The 23,225-nt window shown below is 38.1% G+C and overlaps 1 protein-coding gene across 35 annotated transcripts in view; it reads left to right on the top strand.

Moving 5' to 3' along the window:
- Nucleotides 1–23,225, top strand: part of MADD (MAP kinase activating death domain) — a 72,616-nt gene that overhangs the window by 35,357 nt on the left and 14,034 nt on the right. For 18 of the 35 annotated variants that reach the window (XM_018082528.2, XM_018082526.2, XM_018082520.2 and 15 more), the window contains 14 exons: nucleotides 15–165; nucleotides 2,127–2,333; nucleotides 7,236–7,289; nucleotides 10,292–10,389; nucleotides 10,726–10,809; nucleotides 13,318–13,476; nucleotides 13,940–14,048; nucleotides 14,585–14,647; nucleotides 15,024–15,144; nucleotides 16,308–16,413; nucleotides 18,818–18,928; nucleotides 19,887–19,994; nucleotides 20,083–20,247; nucleotides 21,768–21,840. In XM_018082528.2, the coding sequence (XP_017938017.1) occupies nucleotides 15–165; nucleotides 2,127–2,333; nucleotides 7,236–7,289; nucleotides 10,292–10,389; nucleotides 10,726–10,809; nucleotides 13,318–13,476; nucleotides 13,940–14,048; nucleotides 14,585–14,647; nucleotides 15,024–15,144; nucleotides 16,308–16,413; nucleotides 18,818–18,928; nucleotides 19,887–19,994; nucleotides 20,083–20,247; nucleotides 21,768–21,840 (1,609 nt within the window). The remainder of the gene's footprint in view (nucleotides 1–14; nucleotides 166–2,126; nucleotides 2,334–7,235; nucleotides 7,290–10,291; nucleotides 10,390–10,725; nucleotides 10,810–13,317; nucleotides 13,477–13,939; nucleotides 14,049–14,584; nucleotides 14,648–15,023; nucleotides 15,145–16,307; nucleotides 16,414–18,817; nucleotides 18,929–19,886; nucleotides 19,995–20,082; nucleotides 20,248–21,767; nucleotides 21,841–23,225) is intronic. The other 17 variants (XM_018082538.2, XM_018082534.2, XM_018082516.2 and 14 more) reach the window with 5 other exon arrangements.

The raw sequence follows: 23,225 nt of genomic DNA, 5'->3' as shown, positions 1-23,225 counted from the left end.
GATTGTCATTGCAGGAGATCAGCCGCAAGGTTTATAAAGGCATGCTGGACTTGCTGAAGTGCACAGTCTTAAGCTTGGAGCATTCATATGCAAATGCTGGCCTGGGAGGCATGGCCAGTGTTTTTGGCCTGCTAGAGATAGCACATACTCACTATTATAATAAAGGTAAGAAGAGTGTTTACGAGAATACTGTGTTTATGAACCAAACAAGATCCTTATTGTGAAGGTAGCTGTGTTGTACCTTCTGATATTTCAGGGGTTTTACAACACTTTCAAAATGGTGAGAATTGTACCATTGTTACTGAAGCCTTACAAAGCTTGAAGTGTGTTTCTTCTTTTTTACACACATTCAACTGGACCAATGCAAAATAATGGCCATACTTATATTTGATTGAAAATGGGAACTGCAGTGAAATACAAAACCAGGAACTTTTATAGGTGAAGTGGAAATTTTGAGAGTGGGGACCTTCAGCTAAAACTGTCACTGTCTTGGAAAGTTGTTGCAGGTAACCTGAATAGGGAGGGAGATATTTATAAGGTGGAACCCTATGAGACTTATATCTTACCAACCACCTTGCATTACACAATTCTTATACAACTGAGAACTCCTGAAGAGGAAAGTCTGAAAATATCTCTTTATTTTTCATCTTTTTCTTAAGAACATGATTCTTAATGCAAAGTAAGAAAATGCACGCATAAGGAAAATAGCAAAAGATGACAAAAAGCTACATCTCTGCTTAATGTCTGCTTAATATCTGACCTGGTTGTAATCTCAAATGATAAAAAACTATTTATTTCATTGTAGCAGAGGAGCAGCATCTAGTAAATCCCTTATACTTGGTGTTCAGGGATTTTTTTATGAGTTGGCTTAGATATGCCCTGTGGCTTACAAGTGTTCATTTCCAATCATTTTTAGGATGCTGAGGAATGTAATAAAGGCTGGGCTAGTGGAACAGTCCTGAATGTGGGGAGTAGGTTGATTTTGGTAATTACAAGCCTTTTAGTCTGACACTGATTCTAAGCAAAATTAGAACGGCTGATGTAAAACTCAATGGTAATAAAAGAGTAAAGACCAGATAGCATAATTTGATGGTAAGTAGACTTTACCCAGTAAATTAATTGAGGTCACAATAGACAAAAATTGACGCAAACTTTTAAAACCGTGATATGTCTCATTATTGCATAACATCTTAATTTATAGTCAAATTTTAGCTGTTTCATGTTTTACCTTGTTTTCAATTAGTTGATCTAGTTATTTAAGGAGATGTTTTATAGAGATTAGCATTTATCTTAAAGTTATTTAACATCTAGTAATAAACTAGTAATCCTGAAATTGTTTGGTTCGCATATGATGCATACCGTGTTGCTGATAGCAGAATCTTGAATCTACTGAACAAAGGTATCACAAGGTCTAGTGATATGACAGATTTAGATATTAGGGTATGAAGTTTTGACTGTTAGACTCGTCAGCAATTGGAACAGTTTGTGCAGGATTGAAGGAGGCTCTTTATGGAAGATTTTAATTATTGTATTCTGAAGGTGTCGCTGTGATTCAGACTGTGAGGTTTTAAACAGAGAAATAATCCAAACTACCTGTTGGGACGTAGGGTTATAGGAAGTCTTGGAGAATGATGGAAGAACTATAGCTGATAGGTTCTTTTTGGTTTTTTCCTAACTGGTTTCATTTAGTGTTACCCATGAAAATGATTGTATTTGTCACCTTTGCACTGTGAGAGGAACTCACTTATATTCTGTAAGTGATATTCTTGGCAGTTTAGGCAGAGTTGTTTAATTTTTCACAACTTGGCAGAGGAGATGGTACAGTTAATGTGTCAGAGAACATTCCTAGGTTTCAAGTATACAGGAATGAGATATTTGAGTACCCTAAAACAGCATTCTGGCTTTCTCCTCTACTGTTTCCACCAATGTGTCAGGCTGTCAGCAAGACATGTTGACCTAGGGGAACAAATGTGGCACTGAGCTGTTTCAGTGCCAGGCTTAATGATTTAGGTGAGACCATCTGTCTCATCTTTCTTTTCCCACTCTCATTTCCTTTTTCCTTATGTTTCTTTCTATCTATCTATTAATTTATTTATTTTCTCTCAACACTGTTCTTTTCTTTAAAGAACCAGAAAAGAGAAAACGAAGTCCAACAGATGGATCTGTCACTCCAGTTGGCAAGGATCCTGGATCATCCCCAAGAGTGGAGCCAAAACCTGCGATGCAGCTGCCGGTACCTCAGATAATGCCAAAGCCACCAAGCCCTGCAGGCAAAGGGCCAAGGGAGTTTGACACAAGAAGTCTAAAGGAAGAAAATTTTATTGCTTCCATTGGTGTGTATTGAGATTCATGTCAAGTGCAGGAGGGAATTCTATTTTGGCATTAGGTTCTATTTGCATTCTCTCCATTTTAACACACTACATTGCTGCTGTAACATGCTTCATTTACACCTTGGATCACAAGAAACAATCATATGTGTCTTCACTCTACTCTGGGTTAAACTATCCACTGCAGTTTTCTCCCAGAAGCTTTCTAATCCTAATTGTTTTTAAATTTCATTACACTTTAAACAGCTTTATTTTTTACTCTGTGATTGCTGTTTTCAAGCAACAGGAAATGGCAAAAGGGAAACAGGGATAGCAGGACTTCAGAAAGGGCAACCATGGAAGGGAAACATGGAAACATGTAATAAATGTTTCTTATAATTGCTGGCTACCTGTGAATTATCTAGTTCACATCCTGATAGAAATGGGACCCAGAATATGCTGATTGTTAACAATAAAATTTCCAAAAGAAGTTTAGTTGTAGTGTTAACAGTTTCAGTGAACAGGACTGATGGATTTTCCTTCCATGCAGTACCAAATAGAATGCATATCTGTCTAAACAGCATCTGCTAGGCTGGTTGCTAGAAATTTTCCTGCCCTAATTTCTTAGCTAGTATAGCTTTTCTCTATGTCTTGGGAAAAAGTTAAAGGTAGGCTTTAAACTGTTTCCTCTAAAAAGTGCTTTACAGGTTTTTTTGGTGGAGGAGAAAAAAATATTTTGGTTGATCCAGCATGCTGTCAGTTGTAAACGTGAGAAAAGTAGCCTCAACATATGAGAAAATTTTTGTCAACTGCAAAAATATGTTAAATTTTATCCGTTGCTTCTTGCAGCTGGTTTAAATTTCAATGGAGTCATTGTATGAAAGAATAATCTTCTTAAAGTGTGCTACCGTGAGGCCTATATCTGTAGTATGTGGTATAAGACAAGGGAATGTGTATATTGAGCAGTTATGTGGCAGGAATGCAAACATTCAGTCTTATACCCATGTAATAGCTGCAGGCTAAATATTGTTGAGTCCTTCTGAACTGATACTGAATCCCTCTGACTTGATTTGCTTTCTTGTTTAAAGAGGTAATCTATGGAGGCAGTTGCTCAGAAACTAGTCTTGCTCTCTCTTTGAAAATCTATCATAAAGCTGAAAGAGATTCAGATTCAGATTTCCGATATTTCAGTTAGTTGTTTGGTTTGTGCTGGATACTTCATTACTTTTCTGTACAGGAAAAAAGGGAAAGTTGCCTCTGACACAACTAAGAATAAATCAGGCACTAGGCCAGTGTCCTTTTAAAGAATGAAAAGAGAACTTTTGATTGGATTGCTAAGACTGCTTCTTTCCCTTAGATGAAATTAAAGCCTCATAGAAATGGAAATCATAAAGATCAGACAGTCTGTGTTTGTGAAGCATCGTAAGGAGTCCTTTTAAAAAGAAGAGCTACTTAATATGTCATGTTAACTACTGTTGCCAGAATATTAGCCTTAAACAATTAATGGTCTTCAAGGGCAGGCAAAGGTACATTTTTATTGGTGGTTCTGATGCTCTGAAGATTTCCACTTGTCTTCTATGGAACCAAGTTACAAGAAGGATGTGGTTTTACCAAAACTGATCGAAGTTCTAAAGACTTTAATGTTTTTTCTGAAGCCTTTTTTTCTAACTGCTTTTGTCTTTCACCAGAACTGATATGCAAGTTAGTCTTTAGGATATTGCTGTAAAAATAATGTAGTGTCTCTGTTCATTTGACTCGTGTGATCTAGGAGTAAAGAGGATTTCTCTTGTGTTGCAGGAAGATGATTTAAAGCTGCTTGGCTATTATACTTCCTTTATGTTCTGTCATGAAGGCTTCAGAATAAGACAACTTTGGATATATAGGATTTGAGTTAGTCATGGCTAGGCTGAAATTCCTTCTGCAGTGAAATGCAGATATTCTCATTCAAATTAGTTTATTTAGGGATGAAGTATCTGGTAAACATTTACATGTTGCTGAAATAACAAAGTATTTGTAAGTAGTTCAATTTAAACATGAGAAAAAATGTTCTTGTGTGAAGATGCTCCAACACTGGAATAGGTTGCATGGAAAGGTTGTGGATTATCCATCTTTGGAGATAGTTAATACCTGACTGGACATGGTCCTGTGGCAGCCAGCTTTAGTCAACCCTACTTTGAGCAGGCAGGTTTGACTAGATGGTCTCCAGAGGACCCTTTGAACTTCAACAGTTACTTGATTCTGTGAAGTTTGGAAGGTACTTACAGCCTCAGGTTGCAGATATGTAAATAAAACTTTTCATGAATCTGTTGGTATTGTATAGATGAAATACAAATTAGGCTGCTAACCTTTTGACCTAGATATAAGAGGAAATACTAGAATGAGAAGTCTTCAGAATGATAGAGTTAAAATAATGTACAACACTGTTTGCAGTAGCCATATGAGAAGTGTGTGTTAGTGTGGTGATTAAACTAAATCTCTCAGATCTAAAGGTGGGGTAGCTGAATCTGTATGGATTTTTGTACTATAGGAACAATGGCCAGGAGGTTCAGAGTTTTCTAGGGGTCAGGGTGCATATATTCTTCCTTGATCCCCTTTTCTTGTTCACTTTTCAGGAAGTTTATGGGTTTCTGTGTGCTTCTGATGTTCTCTTGTAACAGAGCATTCAAAATTCTTATTTCTGAGGTGAAGTGGGAGGGATTTTTACCAGCTTAGGCTTGATCTTTGCTGTGCTTTAATACCTAATTCCTAGCTGGAAAGTTCATTTTGAAGATGATGCCTCTGATACTTTGTTTCCTAAAAGATCATCAAATGCTTACTTCTGGGGTTCTTGTCTTCCAAGGTTCGTGGTCATCACCTCTAGTGTTGGTCTTTTTATTAGGACACTGGTGGCTTTAAAGTTGATAGTAGTTTCCCATTTTACATTAGTGGTTGGTTTGGTTTATTGAATACTTCCCGTAACTGATAATGAAAATGTCAGTACTTACTGAAGTTTCCATTACTACTTTTAAAATAATTGTTTAATCCTGTCAGATCACTTTATTTTGACTGTTTTTTTAAAAAGAAAAGATTGTGCTACCTACTTTGTCTGCATCAGATCCTTTCTGGACCTGATGTCCTGTTTAGTTCAAGCTCATGTAACAAAGTCATAGGCATAGTATTTTATACCCCTTGAGTTTACTTGGAGTTTTCCTTTTCTTCTTTGACATATTAGTTGAGAGTTAAATCTAGTCTGTTTTTAATATGCTAGTATATATGATACCCTGAATTAACAGACAAGTCAGATAAAAGTAATCTAATGGCAGGGATTGTAGCTTTCAGCCTAGTGGTTTTTAAAGTAAAACCATATAGACTAAGCCCCTAAGAGGCCAGATGTTTTCAAAGCCCTTTAACAAACAAATTTAGTCTATCTTAGAGATTGTTATCTGTGTCAGTGTGTGCTCAGCTAGATAAGCCTATAGAATGCTGTTTGGATCTCTAAGCAATTTTATCCTATCCATCTGTCTGTCTATGAAAGTTGAAGGAAGATCCATCAGTCATGAAGCAGATCTAGAAATCAGTTGGCTAGAAGCTGTCTTTCTAACTTTTTCTACCTAGTTACATTTGCCTTGTTCCTTACCTTGTTCCTAATGTGTTTAATGATAATATTTTGGAGCCTTCCTCCACAGTTGCAACACTATCTGTTTTAATTTTTTTCAGTGGACATTTTGTTTTTCAGAGCCTGTTGTGCCCTTATTTCTGCCATTTGCAGAGTGGGGTGGGTTTCTGACACACTTCAAGTGACCTTTCAATTGCTCAGGAAGTCTCCTTGAAAAAAAGTAGAACACTGTACTTCTTTTTCCTTCCCTTTGCAACTTTTCTGAGAGGATCTTCCACTGTGGTCTTCTCAGCTTTCACTATGCTAGTGCCTAACATTCAGAGTCAGTTCAGCATGTCAGCTTGTAATGTTTCCTTTGGCCAATAGGCCAGCACCTGGAATGATCAATGTTTCTGAGCAGAAAAGGGGACTGCATTTCAGAGAGTTGAGAAATGTGAGGAATGTGAGTGACAGAAAAGTGCAAGTACCTCATCACTATTGTTCCAGGGCTAAGTTTCAAATGTAAGGAGAGTTCAGACTTTTTTCCTGTTCTGTGCATTGTATACCCTCTTAGGGAATTCCTCGACTTGATTGGAGTGCTGTGACCTAATTTGAGTTTTGGAAATTGGTATTAAGCGTGACTGATATCTTGCTCATTTTTCTTCTTTTCCATTTTCCATTCTTTATACCCTGATAGGAACAAGTGGATGCAAAGAAGTTCAGCTCTTTGCATATCGGACAGGTTGATAGGCAGAGCCAAGCATTTATTGAGAATGTTGTGAGGTCAAAAATAACTTGTAAACTTTATGATAGTCTGTTAAGATATAATATTGCTTAAATGTTGTGTTAACCTACGGTTTTATTTTTTTTGGAATTACTGCTGCTGTTTTTATGTCTTTTCCTTTCAGTGATATAAACTAGAGACATTAAAATGTTTCTGTTAATTAGAGCTTCTCTGATGCCTACACTTTAGAGGAGTAAAGATCTGAGAGTCTTAAATACCTTTCTCAGGAAAGGTGATTAATTGCATTATATGTGTTCATAAGAGCTGTTTTTCCTTAGTTGATTCACTGTTGTCATAGTGTGGCCTGAGGAGGGGAGGGTGGGATGCACCACAGCTGTTATAAAGAGATGATGCAGTGCTCAGTAGCTAATATTGATTTATTTTAAAATGGTATTTATTAACCATTCATGAAATTCTGCCTTTTTTTAATTCTTTTTTTTTCTTTTTTTTTTCCTTTTTTTTGAGATGAAGGGGTGGGTTTTTGGTTTCAAATTTTTTTCCCCACTTTCACCTGTCTGACCAGCCGCTGACTCTTTCTCTTTCTCTCCTGCTTTCAATGCATCTTGGGTAGAATTGTGGAACAAGCACCAGGAAGTGAAAAAGCAAAAATCTTTGGAAAAAACGAGTAAGGAAATTAAAAAAAATGTAGAAACTGACTCCTCCAGCCTCCCCATAACTGCCAACTCACCAGGTGCAGGGTGAGCTTGCATCTATGGCACACAGGTTTTATACCCACAAGAACAAAGGTCTATTTAAAGAAAGTGTGCATTAGAGAGACCAAACAGATCAGTTTGGCCTAGGGAAATTGTGCACAAATGTCTCTTCTTTTTTTTTTCCTTTCTTTTTTTTCCTCCCCTGAATGTTGCCTTCTTCAAAGATGGGGAAGCAGATATTCTGCATCCTCACCATATCAGATAAATATGGAAGAATTTTAAGATAGTTCATCTCCTTTCTTAAAACTTTAAAGACCAGTTTTGTTTAACAAGTTATCGGCATGGATATATTGATTGATTGAATATTACTGGAATGAAGAATTCTCTGTTCAAGCCATGGGATGGCAAATTTTGTTACCTGGAATCAACCATGAACAGTCTGCAACAAGAAATACTTCTGAGGGTGAGAGAGAAGGTGTATGTGAAGAATTGTATTTAGTGATGGCTGCTAGAAAATAGCCTCATAACAAGGAATCAACCTGGTTTTATTTTTTGTATCCAAGTTAAAGAAGAAGTGAAAGAATTTGAGGCTGTTTACAGAGTCTAAACAATAGTCTAAATCTACACAAATCTGAACATCTATCGAAATATGATATTGGATAAGATATTGAATGTGTACTATCTGCAAGGGTAGTACAAGGTTTTGCTGTTTTGGTTGTTACTGTTGTAAATAGGGACTATGACATAAGAACAGTAGCTAATTTATAGCAACCTTTTTGGGGTAGATGTTTCCTAACCGTAAGTGTAGTTTGTACTTTGCAGAGCTGATGCCCAGTTTACAGACTGAAGGTCTGGGGAGGATTAATAGATAAGATGAATGAGTGAAAATTCCTGACATTCTGACTAGGCCTGGATTTGCCTTGATTAGTTTTAGGCTCCTTGGTTAAATACTTCTGTTAAGTACAAATTAGCATCAGGAGTTAGTTCAGAGAGAATGGGGCAAGTGGGGCACCTCTGCAGTACAGCTTGCTATATTGAAGTTGTGAGTTGCTTTCTGCTGAGGTAGGAGTGTGTGTGAGACAGACACATAACACATGCACACACCTACTCTCCTAAAATGAGCCTTTCAGGTAGGTGCCTACATTGGGAGGGATAAATTCGGCATTTAGTGTTTTATGTGTATTACACATATAACTCCGTAAAGAAGGGAAGAGGAGGTTTGTAAGTGCCTCTACATTGAGATGACAACAATGTGATTGTGGTTATTGTGCTCCTTAAACTCAGTTACAGCTGTCAAATATCTGAACTTTAAAAGTCAAATTGCCAGAAATATGTCTGAAGAATGTGTTGGGACAGGAAACTCTTAAATTGCTTAAAACACACAGCTGAAATTTAGTGTTCTCACTGTAGTAATGAGATATAAAACTTTTTGCTGTATTGTTATTCAGAACTAGAAATGCTGGTCACTTGAATGACTGGAAATAGACATCTAGAAGTGAGCAATGCATATTGCAGTGGGGAAAAAGATGCCAAATTCTTAGAAAAGATACTTTTAGTTATTTTTTTGGTAAATTTTGTTTATGGTTTTTCTTTCCTAGAATCTTTGATGATTTGATTTACAGTAACTAAGGCATATGGATTTAGAGGCAGAATACTATAACACATGAAGGATACTTTCTGTAAACACTTCACAGGAAGAATTGGTGGTTGAGTAGTAAGCTAGTATGGTCCGCACAGCCCGCTTATGGCTTGGCTATCCATGAGTTTACATACCATCTCAAACTCACTCCCACAAATCTTTGTATATTATCCTTCTCTCTCTCTCCTCCCTTCCCTTTTTCTTTCCTTTTCACTGTCTTACCCTCTCTAATGTTACATATATTACAGATGTTCATAATTCCCAGGTTGTTGTGATCAGCTGTTATAGAGATAGTGGCATTGTTTGCTTAGAGATACTGGATATAGTCATGGGTATATAATACAAATATTCCAGCAGCTGATCATGTCTTCCTGTTACTGAATAGTTGGCAGATATGGATATGGCAGAAGTGTTGCATTCAGTCTCTTTCCGTTTCTGAGAGTATTGACATTCTGTGTACAGTCTATAACACATTTTTTCTTGCATTGTTACTAGTTTTGTTCAATGCTTATCCAAATTTCTTTTCAGGCTCTATCTCTCCATCATTCTCTTTTCCTTCTGCCATCCCATCAGAGGACAATAGATGATACAATTCTAGAAGTGCATGGGAAATTGAACATAAAATCTTTTTGTCCTTTTTTTCCCTTCTTTGTTTTTGGATTGTTGTGTTAATGAATGCATGACTTAAAAGCTTGGTGATTCCCTCTCTCACTTTTGACCTGTGTGATTGCCAACTCTGGAGAGCCATTTGTTAATAAATTGGAGAATATCGTGAAGTACAGCATCAAACAAGCTTATTCCTTGAAAATCTTACTGGGGTAACATGTTCTTCTCATGTGTTCCCTGATTTTTGCCTAGATAGTTGCAGTGGGCAACCAAAAAACACTCAGTCCAGGCCTTTGAGCAATTTAGCTGTTCAAAAAAGGATTCTGACTTTAAGTAAATAGGTATCTTTTGTTATTACCAAGAATAAAGGAAGTGGCTTCCTAGAGTTGAATGGCAACTCCTCTGCATGTGTTATTGTAACTGGAAGCTACTTGACCTTTGTCTGTTCTCTTTTCTGTCTTGAATGGCTAAAAAAGGTACTGTTTAGTTATAGTCACACCTGGACTATGCCTTTGGAGTATTTGAAATTCAAACTAATGTTCAAAGACTAGCAGATGTATCCTGCTGGCCTCATTGTTTTCAAGACCAAGGAATAAGAATAATAAAAATCAAAGAAATGAGAAAGCAAATCTGTTTTCATGGTACTATTCCTGCTTCCAGTCTGTCATCTGCTTTCTGCCATACTGTTTTTTCTTGGTACAGTAATGATTTACTTTTTCCTTTGTTCAGGAACAGAAGGTGTGAAACAATTCGATTTGGGAGAAACAGATGAGAAGAAATCCCAAATCAGTGCAGACAGTGGCCTCAGTTTGGCCTCAGGTTCTCAGGTCAGTGACTCCTATGCTTGCTTTATTTATGTGGTAAAAGAGAGGATTCTTCTATTCATTACTTCATTATGGGAAGACTTACAGGTTTGGGAATTCTTGAGAGGCACATTTGGTAAAATTTCTTCCTCTCTTTCTGTAGGGGATTGATCTTTTGAACTCAATTACAGGACACTATGATCTTTTTGACATGCAGGCAGTAGTTTCTACTTGGTTGGCTAAATAAATTAAGAAAGCATAAAGCATTCCAGACCCCAGAGGAGTGGGAACTGATGTTCTCTCATTATGGTAAAGACTAATGTGACTCTTCTTCTTGTCCTTTATATGTTTTGATTGCAGAAGAGTGATTTTGACTCTATTCCCAGTGGAGGACCAACAGTTATGGTCCGAAGTACAAGCCAGGATTCTGAAGTCAGCACTGTGGTAGGATATGCCCAAAGTGAAATCTTAGCATGATTGACTGCTTGTTAATGTGGTGAAGGGCATTTTGTGCCTACATTTTGTGTGGTGTGGCAGCATTCTGTCACACATGCATAATGTGTGTCTGTGAGTTCTCTCTCCAGAGCCTCTGAGTGGGTGGCAAGCATGTGTGTCTGACAACATACATAGTGCTGTCTTTATTACCAGATTGCATCCTTCATATATGATACTCGTTGCTCTTACGTATTCCTGCATATTGGTGTATTTATAGAACTGATGGATTACAACAATTCTATAAATATGTCTCAGTTTTGTATAAACCATCTATAAAAAATAGATGTTTAAAAAGGTAACCTGAGAGCAAAAAAGGCAGATAGTTTGGTGCATTAAAAATAAGAATAAATTTTCTCATATATTGCCTGAAAGCTCTTGAATTACATCAATATATATCTGTTTACTTTCCAATGAACTATAGGGCCTAGAGGGAAAAGGTAGCAGGAATGCATTTAGTAAAAAAAAAGAATGAACCTTCTCCCTACCAGATTATATGATATTACATGTTCCAGGGATAAAAACCTAAAGAACTTTCCCTGTTTGTTGTTGTTGTTTGGTTTTTTTCTGTACTGCTGCCTACCTGGCTTTCCATGATCTTTTCTTAGCCTGTAACAAGAATAATACTCTGATTGTCTTTCTTGAATGGAGGAAAAAATTGTATTTTCTGGGATACTGCCCCAGATAGAAGAGGGGTCTAGAGAGCTGGCTGATATTCGAGTATGTCCTCCTTCAAGAAAGGTCCATCCCAACAAGTAGGAAACCAAGCAAAGGCAGCAAGAGGCCTGCATGGATGAGCAAAATGCCCCTACTGAATTCAGACATAAAAAGGAATTATACAATAGGTTGAAGCAGGGGCGGGTGACGCAGGAGGAGTATGCATTTTCTGTCTCACCTTGCAGGGAAAGGGTTAGGAAAGCCAATATGGACCTGGAGTTGAATCTAGCGAAGAATGTGAATGGAAACAGAAACAAGTACATAAATAATAAGAGAAAGGACTAGGGAAAATATAAGCCACCTGCTGAATCTGATGGCAGGTGGAAAAGACTGAGGGATTTTGGGACATTCTGTGCCTCAGGTTTTTACCAGTAAAACTGGCCTCAGAAACCAGAGGAAGAGTGTAATGAGAAAGATTTACCTCAACTCCAGTAAAGCTTTTGACACTGTCCCCTGTAACATAGACAAACTGATGAAGTATGGGTTAGGTAAGTAGATTGTGAGGTGAACCAAAAACTGGCTGAACGATGGGGCCCAGAGGGTTGAAATAAGTAGCACAAAGTCCATCTGGAGACAAGTCTCTAGTGGTGTACCCCTGGGATCAGTACTGGGGTCAACACTGTTCAGCATCTTCACTGATGACCTGGATGACGGTACAGAGCAAGTTTGCAGATGATATAAAACTAGGAGGAATGACTGACACATCAGATGGTTGTGCCACTATTCAGAGGGCCTCAACAGGCTGGAGAACTGGATAGAGAGGAATCTGTGTGGTTCAACAAGGGGACAATACCAAGTCCTGCATATGGAGAGGAATAACCCCAGGCACCAGCACACATTGCAGGCCAATCAGCTGGAAAGCAACTTTGTCGTGAAGGGCCTCAGGATCCTGATAGACAACAAGCCGACTGTGAGCCAGTAATGCACCCTCATGGCAGAAAAGGCCTGTGGTGTTCTGGGCTGTATTAGGAAGAGCAGGTTGTCTGCAGTTGAGGGAGATGATCCTTCCACTTTACTCAGCACTGGTGAGGGCTGCATGTGTCCAGTTCTGGACCTGCCAGTACAAGAAGGATAAGGACTTACTGGAGTGAGTCCAGCTCAGGGATACAAAGATGATTAAGGGATTGGAGCATCTTCCATAAGAGGAGAGGCTGAGAGAGCTGTGACTCTTCAGTCTGGAGAAGAGAAGACTCAGGGGGATTGTAATCAATGGGTATAAATACCTAATGGGAGTGAACAGAGGCAAGATCTCCAGACTCTTCTCAGTAGCACTCTCTGAGGGCAGGATGAGAGGCAATCATCACAAAAATTAAAGCACGGTAAATTCCATCTGAATACAAGAAAACACTTTTTTATAATAAGGGTGGTCAAACACTGGAGCAGTTTGCCCAGAGAGGTTGTGGGTTTTCCATTTGTGGAGATCAGAAAAACCTAACTGGACATTGTCCTCAGCAACATACTCTCACTGACCCTGCTTGACTGGGGGACTCATGTATAGATGATCTTACCAGATCCATTCCAGCCTAAGCAGTTCTGTGATTTTTCTGAAGGGCTTTTTGAGTCTCTCTTAATCTCTTCCTACAGAGTAGTATTTGATGAAAAGATAATGCTACTGAAGAAGAAAAGGCAAATGTGGCCCTCAGTCGTACTGCTTCTTTTGTGCATTAAGAAGAAATGTTTTACAATTTTTCTATCCACAGTGTCTTTGACTATTGAAGGTAATCGCTTTATTTTTCTCCACAGGTTAGTAACAGTTCTGGAGAGACATTAGGAGCAGACAGTGACTTGAGTAGCAATGCTGGTGATGGCCCGAGTGTGGAAAACGGTGGCAATTTGGCAGGATCCAGAGGCACTGTGTCAGACAGCGAAATTGAGACAAACTCTGCTACTAGCTCTATCTTTGTAAGGGCATTGCAGACTTCCCTTTCCTTATTTTTTTTTTTTTTACTCAATCTTGCACAATAATCATTTCAATATGTGTGCCTGTGTGGAAGAGGATCTCTGGTTCTGTTCTAAGGGTTAATCAGCAATGACTTAAAATATTAACATGTCAAAGATGTATTTTTATGTGGATCCACGTATCAATCTTCATTTCCTGTGCAATGAACGGTTCTTTGAAAGTAATATTCCCATCTTGTACCACCTTACAGTTTCTGGCAATATTTAATTCCCCATCATTCAGTATTTCTCTCAACCAAGTGGACATTTAATTGCCCTTCAGAGGCAATACAACGTTGATGAGCATTGTTCATCCTTGCTTAAGAGGAAAAATTCCTGTTTCTAAGGAGCAGCTGAAGTAGACTGCAAGAAGGAGCCCTGCAGATTGCAGAGTTAAATTGTCTGACACCTCTTGTATTATTTTCAGGCGAAGTCTCACAACCTGAAGCAGAGTGTGAAGGATAGCAAAGGCAGTATTCCAGGGAGAGGTCCAGAGGATGGGAACCAACGTGTCTATCTATATGAAGGACTTTTGGGTAAGCTACTTTTTTTGCGGGGAGGGAATCTTTTAGCGTGAGGTTTGGATGAAGTTATGTCTGGGACAGACTGGAATTTTTACATTCCCTAACAGTGTTTTTAACTTATTGCTGTTGTCCATGCTGGGTGCATCAGGCTGTTCAGAGTAAAGCCAGAGATTTGCTGGGGAAATTGAGTAATAGTAAGAGGAGATGGCTGTGAGTGATGGAGTTTGCATAAAATGTAGTTTGTCCAAGTCTCTTGGGGTTCTTGGATATGAATTCTTTAAAATGTGAAGAAGGGGAGAAGGAATTTAGCTATGCATGGGAAGCTAAAATATATCACTGATCTTGAAAAAAGATCATTCAGCTTAAGTCATTGAAAAGAGGGCTACTAAATTCAGAATATTAATGGCCTTCAAGTGTATCTTTGAATTAGAAGTATATTGGCTTTTTTGGAATGTATTTCATCTGGACTTGCTGTTAATCAAGAGCTCTCTCTTCCTGTGTTTTTCATCCTTTCCATTTATCGTTCCTACCTGCTTGGAATGGTGCAGGTAGGGATAAAGGATCTGTCTGGGACCAGTTAGAGGATGCTGCAATGGAAACCTTCTCTATGAGTAATAATCTTATCTTTCCACTTCTCTGTGTGTTTGCTGTGATCTGTGTTTGTATGAGATATTTCTGTTTCTTTCGGGCAGTGTTAACAGTTTATGGAAGAAGATATACTCCTTAAAGACTAGAGATGAGAGGTATTTTTGTGTAAGGGTTTAAAAATATTATGCCATTAATGAGAATGAGAGATATGTGTTGTATTTTCTTTTACACTTTTCTTCAACCGTGGTATTGCTTGTGGTTTATAAGTAACCTCTTTTTTATTTTCATTGTGTGTTGTCTTATGGTATTTTCAAGGAGTGGGAATGAATAGGAATTAATGGTAAAGTATTTGACTGGAGTAAATGGAATAAATGCTCAATTTTTGTATACGTTGCATAGGCAAAGAGCGTTCAACTTTATGGGACCAGATGCAGTTCTGGGAAGATGCTTTTTTGGATGCTGTAATGTTAGAGAGAGAAGGAATGGGGATGGACCAGGGACCTCAGGAGATGATTGACAGGTAAGTTCTTTAGTAGACCTTTTTCCTCCTCATTGTTTCATCTGGGGCTGAAATAGTAAAAAAAATTAAATTATTTTAATTCTGCTTAACATGTTATTGTCACTTTGTAAACCTTGTTACTATACCTGACTGTTCAAAAGTGAGCCTTTTGTCTTTCTGCTGGCCAGTATCTCCTGATACCGAAATGTTTATTGTTAGTTACAACAACATACATTTTTTTAAGTTTTGTGAAGAGATAATGTTTCCAGAGAAATGGATAATGTAAGCACAATCACAGTATGAACAGATGGAATAGACTAGATAAGTAGTAAAGCAAGAGATTTCTGTGGCACGATGACTATAGTGCGGAATAAAGGAAGATATTAGTGTGTTGACATAAAGTGAAAGAATTAAATGTTTTCAGAAACAGAAGTTTGAGCCTTCTCAAAATACAAAGTAACTTATAGATGTTTTTGCAGTTTGTAGTTAAAGGAAACAAAAAACCAATGAGGGAACCCCTCTCTGAAAATAGCTGCGTGGTTGCTTAAGGCTAGACTACTTCTGAGATGTCAATCTTCACTACCTACTTTCCTCTTCTCCCCCACTCCATAGCTCTGTTAATATCTGATCATTCTCTGTTCTGTCTGCCACCTGTAGCTGTACTGCCTACACCCATGCTATCATGTAACATGAGATCTGGTAGCCAAAATAAGAACTAGTTTGTGGGGTGCTAGTTTGAAAACTATTTTTCCACAAACTGTCTACCTGGCTGGAAAAAGAGAATGCCTGTACACTTCCTTGATCAGTTTTTTTCCCCTGCAGGTTTTTTTGAACTCTAAAGACAGATAGCTCTTGTCATATTACTGAGTTGTATGTTCCTCCTCTGACAGTTGTAATTGTCATGGAGCTGTGACTGCAGAAAAGAGGAAATAGATAAGCCCAGTGGACCAGTTACAACTTTCCTACTGACCAGTTGTTATTTGCTTCAACTATTAATAATTCAGGGAAATGTTTAAGTAGTGATCATGGTGTTTTACTGGAAAATGACCATTTGACTTAGTGTTTTTAGAGATTTTATTTGCCATACACTTTACGAACAGTGCTCTGTCTCCTGCCAGTGCTTTAGTGAAGGAAGAGGAGGAAGAATTCCTGTGAATCTGCTTCAGATCTAGCTCTTCTTGCAGGTATCTTTCCCTGGGAGAACATGATCGAAAGCGTTTGGAGGATGATGAGGACCGTTTGTTGGCTACACTGCTGCATAATATGATTGCCTATATGCTTATGATAAAGGTGATTTTTTTTTCCTTTTTAGTAGATTGCTGCTCAGATTTGGGCAATATATTTTGTTGGTGTCCTCTTGAAACCATACATCTCTGTTCACAGAACTCATAACAGTGGAATATAAAAGACTGTTATAAAACATCTCCTAATCTTAATGAAAAAATGTTGTCTTGAGTTTATGCAGTCTGTGCCATGGGTATGCATATATATTGACATCGAAAGTAGAAATTTACTATTTCCGCTAGTAATTTTAGACAATATTCTTATTTTTAAGAGTATAGGTTATAATTTAAGTAGAGAGTATTTTCTGATTTTATTTCCTCACAGCTGCAAGTTCCAAATGAGGGCAGATTGTGAACATGTGTATTAATTAGTTAACAAGAAATTTGCTATGACAAGTAAACAAGCTTTTCCTTTCTCAGTGGTCTGTCCATATACACCTTAATGGTGTAAATGTCTTTCTTTTATTCTGAATAATTTCTTAGATAGGCCAAATCAAAGTCCCTGGAAAATCAGTCTTCTAAATGTTTTGTCTTGTTTAGAACCAGCTTAAGTGCGTGGTTTTACCTGTAACAGATTTGAGGCACTGTGCTGTCCAGTGCAACAGCTTGACAGTAAGGAATAGCTGTACACAGGTGATAGTTTGATAACTTTGGCTTTTTCAATGATGAGGTGAGACTTCATACCATAGATGAAAAACGTGTGATATCCAACCAGTGGAAAAAATTATGTAATTTTTTTGGGGAAGGGAGATGCAGTGCAGAGGGGTGGGTTGGAAGGAGAAGTGGGGAGAGAGGAAGAAAGTATTGATTTTTCCTGACATAAATGGAATGTGAAAGTAAGTTTTAAGATGAGATTTGAGTATATTTGGAATGAGTTTATTTCAGAAGAAGACTGTGGGATTTGGCCATTAGGACTTGCACTGCTGTAATACTTAAAGTAGAATTAATAATAAATAGTGCAGCTACTTTCATCGAAGTTGTAAAAGAGGAGAGCAAATAATATTGGTTTCAAAAGGCTCTCATGAGACATGTTGGTAGAGTTAGTCTCATAGCGGGAGGTTGTCTTTTGGTATGGTGAAAATAATCAGATCCCCAAGAAAATAGTTTCCTGGCAGAAAGGGATAAGAAGGCAAGCAGGAGTTCTGTCTTTGAAAATTATGTCTCTCTGGGCCTATCAGTTATAGATGAAAAAAAGGAATACAGGGGATCAGAGAATTATGATAAAAATACAGTTCCTTTCAGCGCATCTTCAGAGATGCTCAAGAGTGAGGTTAGGATGCAGAATTGGGCAAAAAAAGGGTTGTGAGGTGTTGTGTGTTTGGTTGGGGTTTTTTTTGTTATCGTTGTGGTTGCGTTTTTTCCCCTGATTATAAGTTTTGGGATAAAAGGTGGTGGATCTAGAATTTGGTGTGTTTTATTTGTATATAGGACTTTTTTTCAAGCAGGCAGAATGAAGGCCTTAAGACTGTACCAAGGTATGTCTTCTTAGGGAAGCTTGTAGTAGAAACTGCAAAGTTGGAAGGCTTTCTGTTACTGGAGAGATGAATTCTTCTGAACTATCAAGGGAAGCATAATCCTTGGTATTTTAATTTATTTTCTTGGTTTAGATGGCAGAGCCTAGTAGGTTTTACTTTCAAAATATCTTGAAAAATACAGTGCTTCTTTCAAGTGCAAAGAATTCTTGTCAAAGGAAGGAAGTAGGTTGAGTTTGTTTTGTGTGCTCCATAGCATTAAGGTCATAATGCCAATATGTTAAAAAAGAACGTCTGATCCAGTTTGAAGTCAGCACTCAAGCATGAGTGTACTGTCTTGAAGCCTTTATTAGCAGTGGCTGACATTCATAATAGCCTTTTGAAATGACACCCAAGGCAGAAATATTTTGCTTCTGAGCTTCCCTGCAGCTCATTTTCAGGAGGAACCTTCTGCTGTTTGAAGACTATCTGAAAATGTTTGTTAGAGCCCCAGCCTAGTGACCAGGAAACAGGCTGTGGAAGAATGAGAATTCCAAAAGATACCATGTTGTGTTGAGGGCTCCACAGCTGATGAAATCAATTCTTTGCAGAGAAGGAGGTGGAGGAGCTAGCCTGGCCAATGAGGCTCATCACATAAGTGGCAACATGGAAAACTGAGGCTTTTAATGTCAGTAGTTGGAAGTGGTAGGTAGTGGAATTGCTGCTTGTGTGTGCAGATAGGCAGGAAATCTGTTGTGCATAGTATCATTTGCCCAATAGCTGGAAAAAGTGGTTTATATGCAACTTCTTCATGTACTACTGGGCTAAAGAGGTCCTAGCATGACTGAACTGGAGATCAGTTGTTTTGCTGTCTTAGCAATGGAAACCAAGACATATTTAGGAGATAGGAGTTGCCTTCTGTGAATAGAGTGTTTGACTGTCTTTATGTCTGCTTTCTAGGTGAACAAGAATGATATCAGGAAAAAGGTTCGACGTCTAATGGGAAAATCACATATTGGATTGGTGCACAGTCAGCAAATAAATGATATTCTGGACAAGCTTGCCAATCTGGTAAGTAAAACAGTGATGATGTGTCTTTAGGATCTACAGTAGAGAAAATAAATTGCCTGGAAATTCTTCAGTATATTCTCTGCAACACTAATTTAAAAATATTAAAAATAATTAATTTGAATTATTAAATACTGCCTTCATGTGTGTGCAATAAAGACTGTGACTGTATGACCCTGTTTATAGTGTTATAATGTTATGCAGTTATCAATTAGAGCTGCAATACAGGTGTGTATAAACATGACACTTATGTACCACTGTTCTATGCAACCCTAATGTTTTCTTAATATCACTTTTGTGGGCACACAAATCTTTATTATTACAATGACTGTAAGAAGTGTTTGGTTTTCTGTCAGTTTCCAGGTCATTATAAGACTTGTAGCAATCGTTTTCTCTACAAAACTGTTTCTACTATCAGCTGTCATGCAGAATAAACGTTGCATCATGTAATGATTACTAAGAATATAGGTTAAAACTTCAGTTAATAACTCTAGCTACCTTTTAATAACTAGCTACCTTTTAATACAACTGTCATCAGGGTGGACACAAGTTAGGGCCCTTTGAAAGGTAATTTTTCAAAGCATTTTTCTATTTGGAACTTAGTTTTAAGCATAGAGAAGACACAAAATTTTCTTACAATTACTTTGGAAAAATCAGACCAGTTTACTCCAATGTTACTGGAGCTCAAACACCTCACTATCCCATACTGAATATGGTATCAGTGTGAATGTTGTTGTACGCTGTGATAAGTGTCATAGTCATATTTGTTGAATCTAAACTTACTAGAGTGACTTGCTTAAGACTTTGTCCAAAATTGCCTCCAATCAGCTGTGTTAAAAATACTTTTTTCTTTTATTTGTTGAGAATGCTTCTGTTGTCACCTAATGGATTTTGTTTTCCAATAGATAAGGAGAAATTGGTTTCAACGTTCATTAATGATTGCATGTGGGTTTTTTTCTAGAATGGACGGGAACTCCCTGTGAGACCCAGTGGCAGCCGCCATATCAAGAAGCAGACTTTTGTAGTACATGCTGGGACAGACACAACAGGAGACATATTTTTTATGGAGGTAGAGACAAGAATAAAAGTAATGCAACTAGTAACAGACAAAAAAAGAGAAATAACATCAGAAATTACATAATATTTTGTGCTTCCAGGTATGCGATGATTGTATTGTGCTTAGAAGCAACATTGGAACTGTATATGAACGTTGGTGGTATGAGAAACTCATCAACATGACTTACTGTCCCAAAACAAAAGTGCTCTGCCTCTGGCGCAGGAATGGTCAGGAGACACAACTGAACAAGTTCTACACAAAGAAGGTATGCATTTTGTTTAATACTGCAGGAGAAGCTGTACAGAAAAAACAAATCCTTTGTGTGTCATATTCCGTGTTTAATCAAAAAATAGCACTCTCTTTCGAGCACTGGTTACTGAACTGCAAGGGCTGTTTAGTAGCACTGACATCTGAAGCTGGCATTATGCCTTGTCATTTACCTGAAGACAGTAATATGCCAGAAAGTAATTTAAGAAATTACATGTAGCTGTTATTTTATTTTTTTTGTTAGAAGGAAAACATCAGTATTACTAAATTTTGTGTGAGCCTGCAGGCTTGTGAAGATAGTAAAAATATTACAGTAGATTTGTGTGGGAAAGCCTAAATAAAACTGTCTTAGTAATTGAATTAATTTTTAAATTTTTGGTCACAGAATCACAGAATGGCTTGGATTAGAAGGGATCTCTAAGATCACCTAGTTCCACCTCACCCCCACCATGGGCAGGGACACCTTCCACTAGACTAGGTTGCTCAGAGCTCCATCCAACCTGATCTTGAGCACTTCCTGGGATGTGGCATCCACAGCTTCTCTGGGCAACCTGTTCCAGTGTCTCACAACCCTCCGAGTAAAGAATTTCTTCCTAATTATCTAATCTAAACCTTCCCTCTTTTAGTTTAAAGCCATTCCCCATTACCCTGTCACTACATGCCCTTGTAAAACATCCTTCTCTAGCCTTCTGGTAGGTCCCTTTTAAGGTGCTGGAAGGTTCCTCTAAGGTCTCCCTAGAGCCTTCTCTTTTCCAGGCTGAACAACCCCAACTCTCTATGCCTGTCTTCACAGGAGAAGTGCTCCAGTTCTCTGATCATTTTACTCACCCTTCTCTGAACTTGCTCCAACATATCCCTGTCCTTCTTATATTTGGGGACCCAAAGCTGAATGCAGCACTCCAGGTGTGGTGTCAGGAGAGCAGAGTGGAGGGACAGAATCACCTCCCTCAGTCTGCTGTCTACACTTCTTTTGATGCATCGCAGGATGCTGTTGGCGTTCTGGACTGCATGCACACAATGCCGGCTCGTGTTGAGCTTCTCATCAACCAGGACCCCCAAGTTCTCCCCAGTGCTACTCTCAATCCGTTCTCTGCCTGTGTTTGTGCTTGGGATTGCCCTGACCCAGGTGTAGTGCCTTGCACTTGGCCTTGTTGAACTTAATGTGGTTCACACAGGCCCACCTCTCCAGCCTGTCAAGGGATGTCTCGATGACATTCCTTCCCTACGGCTCGTCGACCTATCTACAGTAAGAAACCGTATAAACTTGGCTAGAATGTGCCAAGCCATGAACTCTTTGCTAGCTTGTGCAATGAAATGCTATGAAATAGTTTCTCTATGAACTTAAAAAATAAATAGAAAAACAAACTAGTAATTAGGTGTGCTTGAACTTTTATAGGCTTTTTGTCATGCACCACATGGGGCTTGTTATTTTTGTAGAATCTTAGAATCTTGCTGTTCTTTTCCCTCTCTTAGTAGTTTGAAGAAATAACATTGTATTACTCTTCTTATACCTGTTAGTGTCGGGAACTATACTACTGTGTAAAAGACAGTATGGAGCGAGCAGCAGCAAGACAGCAGAGCATTAAACCAGGTACGAGATTTTGCTTGTTGGGAACATGTGTTGTTTAATCTGCAATCAGAAAAATGTTTTTGCTAGTAACTTCCCTGAACATAATCTCGTTTCACTTGGAAATCTTAGGGTGACTTTGTACATCCATGTGTGCATAGCAGATTGCTGTCATTAGCTCGCCCTCTTTACCCTCGCTCTCAATACAGACACAACCAAAACACCTGTATGAAGAAGAGTTATATGTAAGGAGGACTAACTGCCAGTAAAATGATAACTAGAAAAGGTTACACAACATCAGCTTCAGTCTCTCTCCATAGTTGTCTAATTACTGCTTATATTCCTGATTGAGAGGTAGAATTATGTTGTCTACTTTGTGTTGAGAATGGAGGCTAATAAATACGCTTGTTTGTGTTACTGAATCTTATACTAGTAAATTTTTTTATTTTTGTAAACACCCATTTTACTATTGAGTCCAAAAACCATAGAAAGTAGATTTGCAATTTTGGAAGACTGAGTTCTTGGGAAGGCAATTTTCCATTTTTTTTTTTTTACTTCTCAGAGAGGAGCAGGTGCTGTATGTACCTGAGTAATGAACATGAAGGTGGCTTATTTTATACCTTCATGAGATGGTTGTTTCTCCTTTGGTGGAATCTGTTCGCAGGGTAACGTCACTGTGGTTTTGTGTTTTCAAGTTTTTGTTGCAACTATTTCTTTTTTTTTTCAAGTGTATGTTAGGACTCCAAGAGCCATGCTTTGAGGCACAAGCCTATTTTAGGTGTGTCTAAATGCTGTGTCTAAGTGATCTACGTTTTATACACATAACTGACATCAACATGACTGAGAAAATGACTTGTGTTTATATCTAGCATCCTAACTGTTCAACTCTCGACTAGCTCTTGGGGCTTGGAAGAGCTACCATTTTCTTTCTCCTACCAATTTAATCCTTTCTATCACTTTAGTTTAATTTGAGGATGGGGAAGAAGGACTGAACTTTCACTGAGGGTAAAGAAGGCAAAAGTGGCTTTGAAAGCTATTTTAAGAATTGGGCAATAATATAGTATTAAAAATGTGTTTGAAAAGTGCTTGAAGTGTGTTGGAAGTCATTCCTCAGAGTTCAATGGTTCTGCAGAAAGAAAAATTTTTCAAAAATAATTTTAAAAAAGCATTTTTTAGCTGAACTGAAGAATGAAGAAGAAACTAGATGAAAATGCCTAAATTGTCACCTATTGATATCTTCTGTTAAATTGTTATTGTTTTAATTATGTTGACTTTTTAATTGCCAGAAGATTAAAACAACACCATACAATGCAGCTCACAAATGAACTTGTGCCTGCTTATGTGTTTGTACTTAAGACTATGCTGTCTGTGGTGTTATGTGATTGCAGCATCTTACCATGTAGAAATGA

This window comes from Manacus vitellinus, unplaced genomic scaffold (genome assembly GCF_001715985.3).
Source record: "Manacus vitellinus isolate BGI_N305 unplaced genomic scaffold, ASM171598v3 scaffold_6_pilon, whole genome shotgun sequence".
NCBI classification, from domain to species: domain Eukaryota; kingdom Metazoa; phylum Chordata; class Aves; order Passeriformes; family Pipridae; genus Manacus; species Manacus vitellinus.
The sequence above is the reverse complement of the archived record's forward strand: the minus strand, read 5'-3'. Positions and strand labels throughout refer to the sequence as shown.